The sequence below is a fragment of the Pelodiscus sinensis genome, chromosome 15 (genome assembly GCF_049634645.1).
Source record: "Pelodiscus sinensis isolate JC-2024 chromosome 15, ASM4963464v1, whole genome shotgun sequence".
Classification (NCBI taxonomy): domain Eukaryota; kingdom Metazoa; phylum Chordata; order Testudines; family Trionychidae; genus Pelodiscus; species Pelodiscus sinensis.
Genome location: NC_134725.1, coordinates 38,764,332 through 38,785,098, shown reverse-complemented (window position 1 = coordinate 38,785,098; position 20,767 = coordinate 38,764,332). Strand labels below are relative to the sequence as shown.

Below are 20,767 nucleotides of genomic sequence, written 5' to 3'. Positions count from 1 at the left end.
TTTTAGGGCCTCAACAGGTATTAACCCGACCCTGAGTCCACTATGCTTCCTAGATCCCTTTTCATAGTACTCCTTCCTAGACAGTCAGTTCCCATTTTATACATGTGTAACTGATTGTTCCTTCCTAAGTGGAGCACTTTGAAATGGCCCTATTTACTTCAGACCTTTTTTCTACTTTGTCTAGATCATTTTGAATTTTGATCCACAGCATTTGCAACCCCTCCCAGCTTGGTGTGATCTGCAAACTTTATAAGCACCCTCTCTATGCCATTATCTAAATCATTGATGATTCTGATCCCAGGTTGTTGGCTGGCACTGAGGTGGTTAGAAGGGCTCAATCTCAGTATTTGGGGCAGTGCAGGAAAAGGAAATATGAGACAACTGGCAGAAAGGGAAGTGATGGCCACAGACCCAATACATTTCTAACCTTTTGGGGGGCACCTGCAGGTACTGTGAAACTCAAGAGGATAAGGTGTCTCAAAGCCAGCTCTGAAGTCAGAGCTGTCTCTGGTTGCAAACTTCACAGCTAGCTTCCTACACGCTTACTTTTTCTGCTTCTTCACCAGTTCGTGATTGCGGCTCTGCAGGTTTTCTGTAAGAACCCGGGTGTCCTCCAGGTCACAGGCCAAGTGTTTGCACTTCCTCTTCATCTGCTGTGCCACCTTCTTGACGCTTTCATAGTTGTTTTGCACCTCACTGAGCTGCAGGGCACAAGAAAGATCAAGCTGAAATTTCTGCTCAGTGATGACTGGGGAGCAGAGTATTTCCTGCATGCAACCTGACTAAGCCTCAGTCCATCCAAAAGAGAGAGAGAGAGAGTGAGCAAGAGAGAGAGAGAGTGAGGCTGTGTCTAGACTACATGGCTCCATCGACGGAGCCATGTAGATGAGGGTTGTAGGCAGAGGGAAATGAAGCGGCGATTTAAATAATCGCAACTTCATTTAAATTTACATGGCTGCCGTGCTGAGCCGGCAAACAGCTGATCAGCTGTTTGTCGGCTCAGCGCGCTAGTCTGGACACTCCCCTGCCGACATCACAGCCCTTTGTCGGCAGCCCCATTATTCCTCGTGGGATGAGGTTTACCGGGGCTGCCGACAAAGGGCTTTGATGTCGGCAGGGGAGCATCCAGACTAGCACGCTGAGCCGACAAACAGCTGATCAGCTGTTTGTCGGCTCAGCACGGCAGCCATGTAAATTTAAATGAATCCACAATTATTTAAATCGCGGCTTCATTTGCCTTTGCCCAATAAACAAATCTACATGGCTCCGTCGATGGAGCCATGTAGTGTAGACGTACCCCTAGAGAGAGAGAAGCATGAACAAAACATCCCAGTCCAAAAGCACCAAGGTTTGGAGCAAGAAGCTTGGCTCCGCTTATGAACTGTGCAGCCAGTTCACCAATGTGTGAACCTGAACGCCAGCCCCAGGCCATGACCCCTTCTAAATTTGGTGAGAAATTCAGAGCTGGAGCAGAACTGTGCAGCTCAGACCCATTTCTCCTGGCAAAGCGCTCCTAAAGACAAATGTGTTCTGTGCAAAGACCCAGCATAAGAGTTAGTTAGATGCTACTTAAATCCCACAAGGCCAAGTGAGACTTATGTGGTGCTAGGCCTTGTGCTAACATTCCACTGTACTAAGGTCCATTTTCACACAGCAGTGATTCAGAATGATTTGACCCTTGCTGCTCTGTGTGGCTTTCAGGATGGGTTCAGGATGGCATAAATGCCAGTTCAACCCAATCTCCTAATGTCTGTTTTAGAAAAACTGCAATATTTAATAACTAGGGTAGACAGATGGTTTCAACAAAAACTCCGGACACACTTGACATATCTCACAATCTACATTACATCTTAGTTAGAAAATACTGGACATTTCTAGTTTCTCATTTCTATTTTCTCAATTTGTTTCCCAAACAGAAAGCTCAAATATTGGACTGTCCGGATCAAAACCGGACACCTGGCAACCCTATTAAGAACAGCGAATCCCATGTTTCATGCAAAAGAGAGCTTTGTAACACACTAAAGAGGAAAATCATTTCTGCTAAAGATCTGCACTGGGCTTGGGAAGGAGAGAAACCCGGAGTACTCACGAATGAATAAGTGGAGTCATTAAAGAATAACTTTAAATAAGCAAAATGTTGAGTTAATGAAGCCTGTAATTCTGAACTAAGTATCTGAAAGCAAATGGGCTGTTTTCTTTTACCCTTGCTTCTTAGAATTAGCTGCAATATTATAACTTTTTAATGTACCGTGAAGGTATTTATTTCTTTATTTTGCTCTTAATGGGAAGTCAGCTGGTTTTCTAAGCTGCTGTAAAGAAAGAATCATGTTCTCAAAACTCCAGTGTGGCACTGTGAGCTCTTCCGAGAGCAAATATCTGTCCGTGAGGCAGGTGGTAACGAAAACCCTCTGGTCAAATATAAAAAAGGTGCAGGTTTGTTTTTAAAGGTAGTTAGCACCTCAAATGTCATTCCAGCGTCTAACAAGATGTGGAGATGAGCTGCGTCAGGGAGTGATGTATAGTAAAGACACGTGGAAGGTTTGCTCATGGCTCAGGGCTGCAGGAAGAGGCCGCCAGTTGCATGAGCCAGGATCACTGTATCTTTCTCATTCAGATGTTGGGCACTGCCATATTCAGGGATTCATTTCTTTGCTGCACCTACCTAAGCAGCACAAATCAAGATGGGCAAAAGAAGGCAGTGATTTTAATTGACTCCATTTTGGGGTGCTCTGCTTGAGACATGTTACAGGCTTCCTCCCACCTGCTGAAATTAAGGGTCTTCTAAGGCAGTGGTTCCCAACCGCTGGTCTGTGGACAGGTGCCAGGACATGAACCACTGGTTGCTGGGCTGCGGCACACTGCCAGGCCACACCCAAGCTTTTATGATTGATTGGCGGGACGCTGGAGCAAGACCCCGTCTGCCCAGAAACACGCCCCCCCTTCTCTCCCCAGGATTGTCACTTCTCCCTGCGCCCAGTGCTGAGTTGTCTTCTCTGCATGACGTTGCCTTGATGCAGGGGACAGTGCCCGAGCTCAGGGGCGGGAGGGTCCCTAGGAGCAGCGCTGCAGCATGGTGGGTTGCTCACTAGGACCCAGCAGCAGCAGGCAGGGGTTCTGGGAGCCAGGGCTGGGCTCAGCCCCTGAAACAGGAAACGACTGGCAACCACTGCTTGGGTGACTCTGAGGCGTGGCTTCAGGCCAGGTCCCCGGGTCCTGGCGAGAGCTGCTGCTGGGCCTCTGGAGCCCAGGCTGTAGAAGCAAGAGCAGCCTGGCTGGGGAAGGGAGAGACATAGGGCAGGGGTTGTACAGAAGGAGATGAGGGAGATACAACAGCAGCTCACCCACCCCATGGGGCAAGAGTAGAGGAGGGCAAAGATCACTGGTGGTAGCACTTGGGGTCACCAGCTCCTATGCCCTGACAAAATTTCAGTTGCTAAATAGGGTGCCCCACATGCTCCTATGCCCCTATGGGTGCCCCTCCCTGTGCCCCCCCTTCCCTCCTGCAAGCACTAGTTGCCCCTGGGGGAGGGGCTGCCCCACCCAGCAGCCAGAAGGGAATTCTTTCTGTGAATTTTTTTCAGTGTTATAGACATCTGCAAACTCTGATCTGTTACGTTAGATATTGTGTGTACAGATGCGATGTAAAATAACATGCGGCTTCTTAAAATTAATTACCACAATGAATATGCAAATAAAATGTAACCAGTCCACCAAAAGTTTGTGAATGGGTTTGCTGGTCCATGGTATAAAAAAGGGTGGGAACCACTGTTCTCTGGTGCTTCAAGACAAACACTCACAAAACATGGCAACTAAAATGACTCGTCATCTTTCAAAACGGAGGCCACATTTTCCAAGCACAACCTGTGCTCACTGGGAATCGATGGCCCTGGGGGTGTCCCCAGGTACATGTGTATTTTTATGCATATTCTCACATTTTGCCTGTGTTGAATTCTGATGTATTTTTGTGCAAATGTAACTTTTAAAATATGGCTTTGTTTTTGTTTTTCTCAGATTAACCAAGAGATTATGATTTTTCTCGGGTGACAAGAGCTTGAATGGAGAGAGGTTATTAAAGACACATCTAAGAGCACAACCATACACACCCTTACTGACACAACCGGCCCCATAGAGTTAGACAGGCCTGGTGGTTGCCCCCAAAACTCTGCAAACAAGTTCTAAAGACTGTGTCACCCCGATAGCAGTGGTGATGGTTTTACCATGACAAAAGATTTCTTCAAAATCATGTTATTCAGGGTGTTAACCTTCTCTCTCCCCAGCTCTCCCTGTGCAGCTCCCCACTTACGTACAGTGCTGACCTCCCAGCCCTTACCTTGTGCTCCAGCTCTTTCCTAGAGTTCAGTTCAGACTCCAGCCTCTCTTCAAGCTGCGCAAGGCGTTTTCTGAGAAAGGTGATTTCCGTCTGAGCACAGTCAAAGCGCATCTGCCACTCCTCTTCTGCAAACAAAAAGCCCCGGTAGCAGCTTGGCCCCAGGCAGCGAGCACTCTTAGAAGGCTCATGCCCTTTTGACATGAGTGAAGGGTCATAGTCAACAAGTCAGCAGGCCAGACGCACTGCCTCTGAGACAGACTGTGAACACCAGCACAATGAAGGTGCACTGCACAGTGCTGACCCGTCACGGACAGAAAATGTGTCTCTCGAGGAAGGTGTGTTGATACTGCAGTTAAACACCCGCGTCTGGTCTGTGCCAGCTGACTCAGGCTCGGGCTACAAGGCTGTAAAATTGGGGTGCAGACATTCAGGCTCAGGCTGGAGCCCAGGCAAGGGGTCCCTTCCCTGTCATGGGATCCCAAAGCTCACCTCTACAGCACAGTTTTACAGCTCTGTAGTCTGAGCTCCGTGAGACCATCAGCTGACACAGGCCAGCTGTGGGTGTTTAATGGTGCTGTAGGAATACTCTAGAGACCAATCTCACATCTCTACACCCAATGCTCCCCCCCCCCACTTTACAGGCAGCACCGTGGAGCACTCATGCCATGCAGGGGGGGCACTGACATTCACAATTGCATCATCAGTAGCGGAAATAAAGCACAACCCCCTTGCCTCCCACCCATTTACACCATCTTCAGTCCTTGGACATCCCACTTTGTCCAGATAGGTTCTTCTACTGTGCTCTGCACCATAGGCAGAATTAGAGGAGCTAAGCCCTCCCATCCAATAACCAGCTTAACTGTACCCTCACCATGTCACAAGTGATGTGACTGTCTGCAAAACCCTCTGGTTTAAATCCTCCTGACATTTCCGGAGAGTGGCGTCTCCAGGGCAGCGAAGAGCTGGAAAGCAGGAGCCATCCCTCTGAACTCAATGTGGGGGCAGCGTTTACACCTAGCCTGAGTGTGGCTGTGAAGCACATCGCTGTCCCTAATAATGCTCCCTACCTCCAGCTGCGCCGTGTAGCCCAATTTCACGCAACTGAATTTGCTGCTGAGTTTCCTCCAGCTGCTTTTCCACTGACTCAAATTCCTTTCGCACTTGGTCGTATTTACTCTGAAAGGAAGAAGTTAGGTCAGCGCCAACCAGCGGCAAGCAAACTGGGAGCACAAACAGAACCAAGACTGTCTTCCCAATGCCCAGCCCCACTTCCAGCTGTGATCCCAACAGGCACGGGCCAACTCGTGCTCACTTCCCTGCTAGCTCTCGCTTAATCCAAAACAAGACAGGCCAGCCCCAGCAGCTGGACTCGTATGGTCTGCATGGAAACTGAAATAAATAACAGTGATCTCATGGGCACTCCTATCAGGTGCCTTCTCTCCAGGTTCTGCATGTGTTTCACAGAGTGGGCAATTGCTGGTTCCGCATTACAGTGGGGAGTGTGAGCCACAGAGGAGAAGTGATTTAGCAAAGGCACCAAAGAATCAGTAGCAGAGATATAGACAAACCAACATCACCTTACTCTCAGGCTTTCCTCGCACGAGGCCACCCATCCCCTGACAGGCTGCTGCCCAAAGAAGTGAAGTTTCCCAGAGTTTCTCACAACCAGTACACAATAGCTAGTACTGTGTTTGCCCTGAAAACCAGCGCCTGGGTCCCCATTAGCGGGGACTTGGGCCCAGTTGGCCATGTATTCTGTGCACAGTTGAGACTCATGCTAGGTTCCAGGCCAGTCACAGCTCTGCTAGTTCAAGTGAAAGGGGGGCTTCCCAGCTCGGTGCCAGAGGTGTGTGCAGGGCTGCCCCCAGTGGCTCTGTCTGGGGAAAGCACAAACATGCTCCCTTGGTCCAGCCTCACACTCACCTGCAGTTCTTTTATCTCCCGCGCCCCCCGGAGCCGCTCAGCCCGTTCGCCTTCTAGGACCTGGCAGGCCACTTCGCCTTTGAACCGCTCGTCCGAGAGCTCAGTCGTCAGGTCTAAGATCTGTGGGAGAGTAACACAAAGTGACGCCTGACCTGGCCAGACTCTGCAGCTCACTGCTATAGGAAGCCCGGGGGGGGTGACCGGATTGGAACCAGAGCCACTTCCAGTCCCATTTGGTCCCTCTCCTGCTACTAACCGGTGGAACTAGCTCTGTCTGTAGCATGGGGCAGCTGAGCCTGAGCGGTGCCTGAGACTGGGGCAGCAGAACTGACATGGGGAGGATGTGCAAACAGCTGACTTGGTTTCTGAAGCTGCCACGTTTGTTCTCTGCACACAGGAGTGACGCAGAGTATTGACTGAATCCCATTCCCTCCTCCAGACATGCTGGCTGCCTCCTCTGGAAGTGTGGCCAGACCCTAGCGGAGTTTGAAGGGCTGACTTGCACTGACAAGCTGCAAAGCGCAGTAGCTGGACTGTCTGAGTGCAGAAGCTCCCTGCAGTAATACTCATGTGTATGTTTGCTGAACCACCTGCTGCCTTTTTAATTTGCTCATGTTCAGAGCTCTGCTGTCTGTAATGGGTTATTTTCCCACTTTTTCCTGTCCTGAAAGACTCACTAAGCATTCAGAATCTATCCTCCCATACACCCATACAAACCCACTGCGTCTAGCCCCGTTAGTTCAACCTGTACTTTACTGCCTTGGCTCCTGTTCTTAGCTCCTTTCATTTCCCCAGTTAGTTGTTGTGCAGACAGTATTTTATTTACATACAATGATTGTTACAGGTGGGTCAGGTAACAGCCTATTTTAATGTTCCTATTATCAGATCCTGCTTTCCATTGCTTGGAACTTTGCCAAACTACAACCATTTGAGCTGAAATTTTCTATGCCCATGTGGCTGCCTTGGGCTGAATTATACTGGAAAACTTCAGCCGGCACAGCACAGCCATTAACAAGAACAAAACTGGGGAAAATATGTTTGCCCATTACAAAAAAATAAATCTGGCAACTCTCTCTGAGATGCTCTAACAGCCCCATGCTTTGGAGCTGTCATGTGAAATTTGGCCTGGGGGTGGTTTTCTGTCAGGATTGTGGCTTTGGCTATTCCTGTGGACACAGTAGGAGCGGGTGAAAAGAGATAGATCTGTGACTGGAGGGAGAACTAGGAAAGGATTGGTATGCTTGGCAAGGGATGAAGAAAAGATTGGAAAGGGACTTGTTGGAGGGGATAGAGCAGAAGGATCAATGTTGGTGGAAAATCATAGAGTCTTTGTCTTCTGGAACATACCCTTTCAAAGCCTGCATCCAAGATCCCAGAGTTTCACCATTCCTCTCGTATCGGCAAATATCTGTGAAACCCACTGGCAAAACACCCCATCCCCTACAGAGAGGATGACAACTTACTACTGCTAACATGTATATTGTTAGTTCAAATGGCAGAGATCTCTAGGGTGGAACTAAAGATTCATACCCAGCTGATGACTCATGTGGGTGCCAGCTGGTGGAATCTCTGGGTTTTTTTAGTTTGTTTTTAAACCTAGAAACTAGCTACCTTAACTAATTTCCTTTCACATAGGCTTATGTGTGCAATTACTTATTTATATGAGAACAATCTCTAAAATGTGTACGGCCCTATGGAGGCAGAAGAAGAACTTAACGGATTGCAAAAACAGAAAAAAGCAGGCACAAAGGCTACGACATACAAGCAGTGTGTTGGCTTAATGAGTGGGTGATTGGCATGTGGCCTGTTAGTTCCACATCTTTTGTGTGCGCGTTGGTTTGTGCGTGTGTACATGTGCCCATGATCATTCCCACAAGCTATTAATGATTAAATCAACACAGTGCAGATGGTTGGGATCAACGATCTAATTCTCCACAAAAGGGGAAAGGGGAAGGAACAGAAAGGATTTTCCAGAATGGAATGCACTTGGCTGTTGTTCACTAGGAGCGTAGAGAAGGAAGGGAAAGTGTTGGCCAAGGTTCAGGTCTGAGCCTCCTCTGCGTTGCTCCTAGTGGCTGTGTTTCACATCCAGGCACAGATGGAGAGCAGAGCACAAGGTGTCAAACAATGGAGCAATTAATTCACTAACATGATAATTACACTGCAAGGTAATTACACAGCCACATTGTGTAGGCCTCCAAACCAAACCTTTAGCCTGTTCCTAGGGGGCAGTGGGGATCTGGGCAAATAAAAATGAGAAACATCCCCCGAGAGAGAGCTCACTCGTTCTTTGTGGCTCCCATGAAAACGCTGTCATCTCCCAAGCGAACACTAATGATCTGCCTGGCCAAATTCCCAGCATACTGATGCATCCTCTGAGCATTGGCAATACCGTTCATTACAGTCATTTATGTGCATGCACCTCCAAATGCTCTCATACTCCATGGCCTCAACCCTCAGCCCCATTGCAGCTATTAGGAACCAGGATGAAACCCTCGAGCCATGGAAGCCAATGGTCAAACTCCAGTTGATGTTGGTGGAACCAGGGTTTCTCCCAGATTTTGCTCCCCTGCTGAATAGAGCTGACTCTTATGCAGGGCCTTTTCCTCTGCAACAGGGTATGCCAGGAATATTGCCAGGAGGAGGTGGACAGGCTGGTGTACACTGTGGTCTGGTTATACCCCAGCTAGGCTTTGGGATACAGCCAGACAGGCCTCATATAGAGCAGTTATGGGGCTCACCAGCTCCAACTGCAAATGCCCCCTCCCCCTTGAGTTGCGCCCTGTGACTACAATTTGCACCTTGTGAAAGCACCGCCCCCTCTTCAGGGTGCTGCAATTAGGGTTAGTCAGGTTTCCACACTGCACCAACGATTCCAGTGTTAAATTCTAGTTGAAATAATCAGCATGTGGCTCCAGGAATAAGACATTCACTGAACATGTCATTTCCCCTTCCTGCAGTGTCTGACTGACCAGGAGCCGGCCCAGGAGTCAGACCCTGCTGGCTGGCAGGGCTAGAGGCAGAAGCTCCAAACAGATCTCTGACTCTTAAAAAGTGTCCAGCAAATTAGAACAAAAGACAGAAACACCCAAGCGTACAACTGCTTCCTCTCCCCACCTGACAGCCTCATGGAGAAGCTTTTAAGGCATTGTACAGGAGGGCTGGACATCCAGCTCCAGCAGTTCACTACAGCAGCCAAACAACCGTGGCTTGGGGGAGTGAATTCAGCCTGTGGCAGAATCTATAGCTAGGAAGCTCTGAGACCGGGCGACTGGCACAGGCAAGGTGTTTGTTCCTCTCACTCGACATGCTCCTACACTCTGCCCAAGCCCGGCCCTCTTTGTCCAGAGTACATCCCCCCAGCCTGTTCTCTCTGAAGCAGAACAGTTCTGCCCTGAGCTGCTGTTTCCCGAATGCTGATATTTGCTTCCATGCCTCTCCCACTGAACACAGCAGGAACACACTCCGTGCCCACAGACTGGTAGCCATTTGTTCCACGAAACTAAGCTACTTCTGGTATCTGCAGATGGAGGCCCTGAGACTAGGGAGGCAGCTGCACACCCTGGCTCAAAGCAGTTGCCATTCTATACAGAGTGGGCAGTTGGGGTCAGTGGCTCTCAGTATGCCCCACTGTACACACTCCTCCAGCCCTGCGAGTGCAGTCTGGAGAGTGAAAGGGGAAGGTGTGACATTTAAGTCAGACAACTGTCTGGGGACTGAATGGCTAAGTAGTAGTTCTGCACAAAAGGGCCTGGGGGTTACAGTGGATGAGAAGCTGGATATGAGTCAACAGTGTGCTGTTGTAGCCAAGAAGGCTAATGGCATATTAAGGTGCATTAAGAGGAGCATTGCCAGCAGATCTAGAGAAGTGACTATTCCCCTTTATTCGGCTCTGGTGAGGCCACATCTGGAGTATTGCATCCAGTTCTGGACCCCCCACTACAAAAAGGATGTGGACGCATTGGAGAGGGTCCAGCAGGGGGCAACCAAAATGATGAGGGGGCTGGAGCGCATGACCTATGAGGAGAGGCTGAGAGATATGGGCTTGTTTAGTCTGCAGAAGAGAAGAGTGAGGGGGGATTTGTTAGCAGCCTTCAATTCCCTGAAGGGAGGTTCCAAAGAGGATGGAGAGAGGCTGTTCTCAGTAGTGACAGATGCAGAACAAGGAGCAATGGTCTCAAGTTGTGGTGGGAGAGGTCCAGGTTGGATATTAGGAAAAACTATTTCACTAGGCGGGTGGTGAAGCACTGGGATGGGTTCCCTAGGGAGGGGGTGGAATCTCCATCCCTAGAGGTTTTTAATTCCCAGCTTGACACAGTCCTGGCTGGCTTGATTTAGTTGGGATTGGTCCTGCTTGGGGCAGGGGGCTGGACTTGATAACTCCTGAGGTCTCTGCCAGCCCTAGGAATCTATGACTGGGATATAATTTCTAGTCTCATTATCATGCTTGTCAGGAGAAAGGGCTACAACCGGGCAGTTTGTTTCCAGCACTCTAGGTCCCAGTGTCTTGGGTGAGCCTGGACTGCACGGGGTAAAGCGGCTACTCGCTCTTCTGTACTTTGGGTGAAGAGTTGTTATTCTGCCCCGACAGTTAACCAGTGAAGTTGCAAAGCAGGAGGAGAGATGGGGACCAGGAGCCAGAAAGTTTGCACTCATTGAGCAGGCAAGAGAGGAAATGGGAACAAAGCATTCAGTGCTGAGATGGAAACGTGTGATGGTGTTTATTAAAAGGACATCAGAGTGCCCATGGTGAACCTGTTTTTGAGATATTGGTCCGATGAGCTGTATGCCCAGAGAACTCCATTAACACGTGTCACGCTCATTTGGTTGGTCCCTGGGGCCCCAACCGCACCTGGCCTGTCCCTCCTACATGAGCTAGAGTTATCTGCTAGTTACTTGGAGTAATATCCTAAGAATCCCACAGTCTGCCAGCTGGCACTAGTCCCAGTACCTAAAAATATCAGGGGGCCCTTGAAATTGCTCAGCAGCCAAAATAATGGCAGGCAGCACACAATTCTTCCATCCGCTAGGAGAGAAAATTCCCTTCCTCACCACCTCCTGGAGAATAGCAGACGCTGCCGGCTTTCCAGAGAAAGAGAGAGACAGAGACAGAGAGAGTGCCAAAGTGCCCTATTTCATGCCTTTGACCTGATAAAATTAATCAGTGGGTAATTTTCTTGGTAGATTAAATGCAAAATCAGCTCTTCAAGGGTTGTTAACCCACATTTACATTTCGGCATTAATGGTTTCAGCACCCAGCTCTCTCAGTTCCCAGTGGGGCTGGAGAGGAGTGCAGAAGCAAGAAGATGGATGCGAACAGGCAACCCAGCATTTTCACTAAACAATCAGCAAGGGAATGACAGGGAGCCAAGTAGCAGGAGCCCAGACCTGACTCAATATGCCAGCAGGTATCAGGCTTGGCTGACTCCTCATACAGCCATGATCACTTAACGTTAGTCTTTTGGGCCACACCTTTTGTAAGTGTGATCTACTCAAACCATACCGGAAAGAGGCACAGCGAGAGACTTTATCAGCATTTACCTTGCTTTCCAGTACGTCTGTGTTCTGCCGAAGTTCACTGCAGGACTGCTCTGATTTTTCTAGCTTTCTTCTTAGCGCTGTGAGCTCTTCCTAAATAAAATTGCCAAACACATGCTTAGAGTTCAAGCCTCCTTTGTTTATTTATAAATCTAGCTTTTTTGTTAAAAGTAAGTGGGAGTGACATAATTGCCTTATTAAGAAAATTTACCGGGTGAGTTTAAGGGCTGATCACTGTTAATTGCTTGGAATGTGGTTCCTGACATTAATTTAAATGGAGGGAACATCAGCTTTGGTGTATGCACTGCACACATTTAATTAGAAAGTAGCAAACCTTAAAAGCTATGGTTGAGCGTCCAAGTGCCTGAATGCAGCTTATCAAATAAATATTCTTAAAACCTTGGCCAGATACTGGGCAGGCACAGCTGCACAGACACACACACTTGTGAGATTGCTAGCATTTCGTCTCACCAAGCAGGGTAACAGTATTGCAAGAAGAGCTTTGCCTTGCCAAATCTGCCTGTTTGATCTGAAGAAGTGGGTTGTTCCCACAGAAGCTCGTGATTCCATCAACATGTTTTGTTCGTCTCTAAGGTGCTGCAGGACCACTCCATGTTTTTTAACTTCTTCCATTAGAACCAGAGTGTGCAGAGATGTGGATTAAAGGCAGAAAGCAGAGGGCAGCCAGGCCTCAAACAAATTTTGAGGGCTACGTAAAGGCTTGGGTCAGTTTTCATTTGATCTGACCCAGATCACCCATCTCTAGTGAAAGCCCATGAACCACCAAAGACAAGGAAGAGATGCTGAGGACTTAGCAAAAACCACAAACTGGGAGAAAGCTTGGAAGCTGGTTTTACCTAGGCAGGGAGTGCCAGCTGAAATAGACTCACTGGCCCAAATGGAGCTGTGATTGGACCATCGGAGAGCTGATACAGTTACATCAGGAGTGAATGTGGCCTGCTCACCCTTGTCAGCACTGTGGAGCCCAGTATTTAGCAGCCAAAAATCAGCTGCTGTACACGGTCCCTCCCTAGTCCTATGTGGTCTGTCAATATTTCAATGGTTCCTCATTGGAGCTGGAATGAGCATGGGCAGGGGGCAGGAAAGCTATGGACTCTGGGATTTGTGCTGGCCCGTTTAGGGCTCCTGGAAAAGGGCCTCCATGAATGGGGCCTGGGAGAAAGACCCCCTCTTTAATTAGCCCTTCTCCAGGTAAGATGGGGACTGCTTCCCACTTTTCCATTTTGATGTTGACGAGGGACCTGACTGGGAACATCATATCTGGACCATCCCACGTCCCAGTGATGGGGCCATGTCTAAAGCAAAGCCGGAAAGGGCCTCTTCCCCAGAACCAGAGCTGGGTGCTGTGTCTCTATTTGCACCCCAAACAGCTGGTTTTGCCTTTGTAATGGGCTTGAATTTAATTAACCAACTTGTCACCTGTTTTGTTCTAGGATGGAGATACCCACTTTCCCCACATGTGCCTGAAAAGCCTCATTTCTCTTTCTGTACCTTCACTTCTCGGGTACGCTGAAAACACACTGCCCAGCGTCTCACACAATGCAGAGCTGGGAACAGGACTTAAATACTGGGCAGGAAAGAATGTGTCTTTCTACCAGCAGTAAAAGGTGCTTCCTGCCTGACTGGCATGCCGAGCACTCTGTTCAGTGTCTGTGCTCTGCTGCTACGTACATCTTTGACTCGGAGCTGGTCTTCCACTAAGTTCACACTAAGCAAGGGCCGAACCCAGCTCATCAGTTGCCACCATGGCCAGTCCTTCACCACTTGAAACGCTGCCAGATTCCTCTGGATGCACCGGACAGCTATGCGCTGAATCTGAAATCAGAGCATCAGAAACCATGGCACGCTTTCAGCAAGCAGGTCAGACTGAAGCAAGAATCCCCAGCATGTGTGAAAATGGAGAGCTTCACCCAAACTGAAACAGGGCACAGGCATGTGCTGCTTGAGGAGCCAGGTGCTGAAGCTATGAAAGATGTTACCAATAAACATCAATCTGTGGTTTCAGGAATGGATTGTTCCTTCCCGCAGCTGCACAGGCCTGCGTCACATGACTTCAGAAAGTCAATACACATGACCTGGAGCTGTGCTTTGACTGGCTGTGTGACTAATTGCTCAGTTCTGTTTCAGTTGGCTTGACAAGAGTTCACTTGAAAATTAGAATGTGCACATTAAAAATGAACTCTGCAAACTTTTGACATGCAGTGAGCTGTGTGTCTGTGTGTGCATGCCTGGAGAGAGGCTGTTATTAATGGTGAAATACAGGGGCCAGCCTGGGATACTTCTAGTCACTAAGCAGTACCTTCTGCCATGAGCTACCCCACCTGTTTCACCGGGGCTGCTTATGGTGCTGTTCAATGATGGATGGTGGTGCTTGGCACTGTTCCCTGTAAGCTATGTGCTTGTGCGGCCACCCAGGAGAGATTCCAATGCCACCCCTCTGATTAGCAGAGCCCCCACTCAGCAGCATGTGTTTCTATTGGTGGTGCACATCACATATGCCTTGATGCACAGAACAAAATTTATTCCACACACAATGGAAATCATTAGAGTGAATATTCGTGCTTGGTCTTGCTGTGAGGGCAGGGGACTGGACTTGATCACATCTCAGGGTCCCTTCCAGTTGTAGTAGCCTATGATTTTATGATATAGCCCATGCTTATCAGACAACTTTTGTTCCATCTCCTATTCAATATGCTCATTTCAAGCTTTTCCAGACTTATGGACCATGTCCTGCCAGAAGAAATGAGCTCTGTCTCCTGCCCTGGAGAACATGGGGCAATTCAGGAATGCCCAGCCCTAGTAGCAGCAGCAGAGCTCTGGGTGACCGTCAGCCCAGGTGGGTTCTCCTCTGACGCCTCGTGGAGCCAAATGAGCCCAGGATGGTGGTTACCTTTAATCTCTTGAATTTCTGGCGGGAGAGGAAGCCCTTGCAAGCTGCCTGGATCAGAATCATGTTCTGGGATATCAACTTCTCCCGCTGCTTCTCCAGCCTAGAGATGACGCCGGGTTTCAGGAAAACCTGGGGGGATATGGATGGAAACTGTTCACTGCCAGCAGTGTGACCTCTCGCTAGCATTTACCCAGAAGGAAATAAGAGCTGCTCTTTTAACCGTGACCTATGACTAGTCTGGATAAAACCAACAGCCTTTTTCTGGCTTCTGACCCTGCCTACCCTCCTTGCTCTGAGATCTTCAGGAGTCCCATATGCATGAACCCAGACAGTGGCCCTACCTCTGTAACTCTTAATGGTCCATATACTGAGGAGAGGCAGAGTTTCCCTCTCCCTGTCCACCCTCAATCACACTCTGCTGAAAAGGCAGAGCACCCCCCTGCCCAGGGCTGCCATGCCACAGCACTGCCATCATTGTTCCCCCAGCACAAGCGGGTGGGGAGGGACAGAGCAGCTGTGAACCCCACAGCTGTGCATGCTGTAGTTGTGCTCCCATCCTGATGGCCCCATAGGGCCCAGCAAGTCCTCAGCCAGATGGATGTGTTTTTTTAGCGACTCAGAATGAACACCCACCCTCACCCTGCCAGGCAAGATAGTGTTCTTGCTCTCTCCAGACATCGCATCTCCACCACTGTCAATAGGGCAGTCAGCCTGCCCTCCCCACTCTGGCAGCCTTAATGGGCCTTATATTCAACATGCAATTTGCCCAGTATTTCTACTATCTGCTCTGTCCTCTCTTTTACTGATGCATGTCCTAACTCCTCGGGCCTGTACAGGGAGGGAGAGGGGGGGAAGTGCAAAGGGTGCAAAAGCACCCCCCATGGCTCCTCAAGTAAGCAGGTGTCTGGCTGGCCAGGGGAAGGCAGAAGCAGTGCACTGCCCTTTTGACATGCAGCCCAGGCCAGAGGAAGGCCGGGGCTGATTTCCCCACTTCTCAGGGGGGGGACACATTTACACTCTTGTGATCCACATTTACAAAAAAAAGCACCACCCCTGAAATTCCTGCATAAGGGCCTGTTCCTCCTCAAAGCTGCATGTTGTTGAGACATTGGCCATGGACCGTTGATCATACCTGCTTTACAGGGAGAGACATTGGACTCTGTAGTATGATGTATTTTCAATACTTTATGCACAATGCGGTAACAATGCAAGATATGTACCAACATAGGTCAGGGAGAACCTAAAGGAACTGTGTCATTTACTGTACCTGAGCTCATTACAAACATGCTTCAAACAATATGGATTTTGCTGATGCATTTGTGTTTTGAAAGATCAATAGATGGCTAAATTCAGAAATCCTGTTCTCTCTCTCACTCAAGCAAAACTCTTGGTGCTTTGACCAGTATGGTTTAAATACTCCATACTACACTTTTTATGCTAAAAATGCACTATTAAAATAAAACTGTACTTGTGAGTTTTACAATAGAATTGAATTCTGTCTTTTAAAAAAACCAAAACGGAATCAAAGAACACTTCTAAAAAAAAACTGGCTTTCTGGAGATAATGCTAAGATTGCTTCACCCCTGTTTGATTGTCTCATTAATGGCTGTATTAACTTCACAGTCCAGTACAAAATCAATGTTCAGAGAAATGACAATACTAACTCTTACATAACAAGATTTAACTGGTGCAGCTGTCATATTATTGATCACATAAGAGGGATTCATAGAAGAGATAATCAAACTATTGTATTCAGGATGAAAGAAACTTATCCTGCTCCCTAAAATAATTCAATGAATTCCTTTTTCTCTATAGCATCCCAGAGACAGAGGCAGCAGTGTATATATAATTAATTTCTCTTTGGCTTTTGCTTTGAATATGTTACTGTGGCAACTATTCATCCGGAAATGTCCTTGTTGTAGGATCTTAATAGCTCGATATATAGTATTCACCTCGGGTACCATTTTCAGAAGTGATGGAGTGAGTTAGGAGTTTCCATCAGGACTTAGGCTGCTGGGTTACAACATGGAAGCAAGAAAAAGGTCTTTCATTACATTAGGTTCGTGGAGGATAGGTTCTGGCACTCCAGAGCACTTGGGCACAAGCCTGGTGTTTACACTGTTATGGTGCAAGGACTGTGAACAACATACCTGACTGCGTCCCACTGCAACACTTTTCTTTTCCAGATCAAGTACCTTGAAGAGCTCTTCTATTGCCTGTAGAGAAAAAGTACAGTGAGGGACTGGCCTGGTTAATTAATTGAGCATTGGGTAGGGCTGAGGATGGGAACTTAGGGCTGCAGAAGGGGGATCCGGCTTTGGTGGGTGTCAGGGCTGGGGCAGGAGGGACTTACCTTGAGCAGCTCCCAGTCAGCGGTGCAGCAGGTGTGTGTGGGGGGAGGGGGCCTCAGGACAGCTTCCTGCCTCTCCTGGCACCACAACCCAGGCTGCCCCCAGAAGCAGCCAGCAGCAGGTTCCCAGCCAATGGGAGTGCAGAGCTAGTGCTTGGGGCAGGGATGATGTGCTGAGCCCTGTGCGCTTGCCAGCACTTCTGGGGTAAAGCGCAGGACAGGCAGGAAGCTGCCTTAGTGCCCCCCCTCCACTGTTCACCTGATCACCCTGCAGCAATGAGCCTCAGAGCCTGGCATTCCACCGACCAGTGCTGGGGCGCGACCCCTCATCTAAAAACCACTGGTGTACCGGGCGCATGCTTGTCATGCATAAGTGCTGGAGGAAAACCACAATTCCTGATCACAGCTAGGGGTGCTTACCTCCTGTGAGGGCTGCCCCAAGAGAATGGACTCCCACCTGCTCATCACCAATGAACAGGTGCTTTGCCTTTGATTTCTGGCAGAGCAGATGCTCAGAGCCCTTCAGGGTCCGTCCTTAGATGCAAATGGAGGCGTGTTCCCCATCGAAGTGTGCCACAACCATCCATTAGAGAAAGCAAGACCCAGAACTGTCCCTTTGATCTGGCTGATGGAGGCCAATTGAGACCTGGGGACGGGGGAGTATGCAAAACCTCCGTCTGTCCTGCAAGAGGCCCAAAGTGAACTGCCAGCTGTTCAGAACAGCTGGCGATTCTCTCTAGGCACTGGGGAGCGGGGGGCAACGACTTCACGTGCTTCTGTGTCCCCGGGCCAATCAGGGACTGTGGGTGGGGGAGCACAGGAAGTGTCCTGGCCCTACCCCCTCATCCCAAGGCCCCACCTCTTCTGGGACCACTTAAAAAATGTGTGAAGTGCCTCCCCTTCAACAATTATTGCCCACCCTTGTCTTAGAAGCGCCCCATCCCCACCATGCAAATATTCACACAGGAATTCTTCCTTAGGTCTCTGGTAAGGGTGTATTTTAATCAAGCTTTAATTTTAAAACTGAACCTGTCAGAAAAATAATTGCTATTTCTTTGGGGGGGGGGAGGAGGGAGATAAATGCCTCACAGCGACTTAGCAGATGGATTTCATCCTCTCACCCCCATTTGGCTTTGACTTCACAGACTTATGAAATGTTTGATAGAAATGTTCCCAAAGCAATGCAAGCAGAAAGGATCCCAGTGCTCCATGCAGAAGGCACATGTCCCTTTGCTTTGTCATTCCCTTTCAGCTATGGCTCTGCATGGAATCACAATCATGCTGTTACTACCAATCAGAGCTGTGCCGCTGCAGGATAATGCACCAAACACATATGTCCCTGTCCAAGTAAAAAGTAAACAGTTTGATTTTAGAGATTTTTACTCCCCATGTCTGTTCAATCATAAGGAGCAGAGTTTAGAAGGGAATAACCAAACTTACGAGGTTTAGAGCTTCTCCTATCAAAATCATACATATGGAGAATTTTTACAAATCTAAGCTAGCCTTGCCAAAGAGAAGACTGTGTCTTGTTACAGATGAAATGTATAGAAATGAATGTCATGCAGAGCTTAATGGGCTGGGTTTATGAGATTTCAGGAAAAACTTCCCATGCCCTCCTTTTCCATTAAGTTTGGAGTTAAAAAAAATTCCCAAACCTCAGTGCAGAATGCTCAAAGGCTATGTCTACATTGAGCATTCTTGTGCAAGAAGATATTCAAATACCTAATGAGCCGCCATTTTTGCGCAAGGAGCTTTTGCACAAGGAGCAGTCCGTGCACAAAAAACCCCTCTTGTGAAAGAGCTGTTCTCCCTGAAAGTAAGCAGTAGAATTGCTCTTGTGGAAGAGGGAGGTTTTACGCAAGAAGGTGCAGTGTAGACTGCTCCTTCTTGCACAAAAGCCCTATGTGCAAAATGGCAGCTTATTAGATATGCAAATGAGGCACAGCGATATGCAAATGAGGCACGGCCTTTAGGATTTAATTTTCATCTCTGAGGAGCAACCTGGGCTCCCAGTGACTTCTAATGACTTTGTGGCTACTTATACTAAACAAAGCCAAGTTTGCTCCAACTCATTTTAACAAACCCTGCCTTTGATTTGGGTTTGCAACAAAACCTCAAGCCAGGAATCTCCAGTGGTTTGGAACTTGGTTGTGAAAATGTAATTTGGATCCGGTAAGGTCGTGCTCACGTGTCTCACGAGTTCTGCAAACATCCCATTAACAAGGCCCCCACAAGCTACCATTTCTGTATTGTCTTCTGTGGTATGCAGTCAGGCCCTGAGGGATATAGCTGATTACTTAGTTCTTCGTTAATCAGAAACCCTTCCCAGATGCATGTTCCCTAAAAAGTCCCCCCACCATGCCGGTTCACATAGAGCTACTGTAGATGGACCTTCCTGGATCAAGCCTCCAAGTTCCTTTGTCAATAAACAATAATTGATTCCACTTCCAGTTCATGGACAGCAGAAAAACCAAAGCCAGAAAGGTGCTGCTAAAAGGAAAGGTCAGAGGAGGCCGCGAGATCGGCACCATCTTAAAAGGTGTCTCCAGGTTTTTGTCACTTTTTGCAGCATAAAAAGGCTCCCTGGCATGCTGGCAATTGTAACATGAGACATGTTCTTCAGAGAGAAAGCAGGGGACGACATTCAGAGGATAGACTGGCAGCTTTTAATTACTATCTTTAGAAGACAACTTCAAGGACACTTGTCTCTCTTTCTTTACCAAAAACCTACACTCTTAGGAGGAGCTGCAGGTAGTCTTGCGGAAACTGCTCCCTGGCCCCAATTATCACAAATCCCACAAAAGGAGGAGATCTGATCATCTCTCCTTAATATCCATGTTTGTATATTATCAGAAGCGCAGAGCTTGGATGCTGTGCTCTTTGGTTCAGGATAAACTGGTGAGAAAACAAAGGGCCAAAACACATTATGCCTGTCCTGATGAGGATGAACATGATCTAAAACAGTGGTCCCCAACCTTTTGGCGCTGCCGTGCGCCTAGGGGCGGGACAATGCATGCAGCACGTACCCAGGGGCAGTAACCCCATGCGCTGTGCATCTGTGGCCGCCAATTCGCCGTGCACCCGGAGCTGGCGCTCCCCATGCGCCATGCATCCGGGCTCAGGGCCGTCCATTCACCGCATGCCCAGGGCCAGGGCCGCCCATGCACCTCGCACCCGGGGCTGGTGCACCACATGCACCGTGCGTCTGGGGCCAGCGGGGCCATCCATGCGCTCGGTACCGGCACTGCGCATGCACCGCGCGCCCGGGGGAGACCCCGAGCACTTGGTGGGCACATGTAAATGCCCCGGAGGGGCCATGGCACCTGCAGGCATCACGTTGGGGACCACTGATCTAAAAGAAGGGCTGCTTGAAAGCACAGACCTGAGGGAGCTTTTACTATAAAACCTCCAGCAAAACAGCATCCCACACAAAACCCTCCCAGAATAGTCTCCTTTCTTGTTCAGAAATGCACCCCTCTGTCCCGGTGACACATTTGTATGAGAAATATTTAAAAGCCACAGCATTGTACATGACCTTTCTGGCACACTCCATAGCCTTCTGGTATACAGGGCTGGCATTAAAGACTGGCTCGTGACAAAATATCACTGAGAAGCTGGTTCCCAAATTATAAAAATGATGAAAGTTGCACCTTTGGCTCGCTCCTTTGAATTGCTCTGTAGCTGGCTAGAGGACAGAACAAAGCAAAGGTTTCAC

General features: G+C 48.7%; 1 protein-coding gene across 5 annotated transcripts in view; it reads right to left on the bottom strand.

The window, feature by feature from the left end:
• The window catches only part of MYO18B (myosin XVIIIB), a 243,277-nt gene that overhangs the window by 115,914 nt on the left and 106,596 nt on the right, over positions 1 to 20,767 (bottom strand). For all 5 annotated transcript variants that reach the window (XM_075898877.1, XM_075898880.1, XM_075898881.1 and 2 more), the window contains 8 exons: positions 16,853 to 16,918; positions 14,703 to 14,831; positions 13,484 to 13,627; positions 11,795 to 11,884; positions 6,254 to 6,373; positions 5,398 to 5,506; positions 4,331 to 4,455; positions 547 to 701 (listed from right to left, as the gene is read on the bottom strand). In XM_075898877.1, coding sequence (XP_075754992.1) covers positions 547 to 701; positions 4,331 to 4,455; positions 5,398 to 5,506; positions 6,254 to 6,373; positions 11,795 to 11,884; positions 13,484 to 13,627; positions 14,703 to 14,831; positions 16,853 to 16,918 — 938 coding nt within the window. The remainder of the gene's footprint in view (positions 1 to 546; positions 702 to 4,330; positions 4,456 to 5,397; positions 5,507 to 6,253; positions 6,374 to 11,794; positions 11,885 to 13,483; positions 13,628 to 14,702; positions 14,832 to 16,852; positions 16,919 to 20,767) is intronic.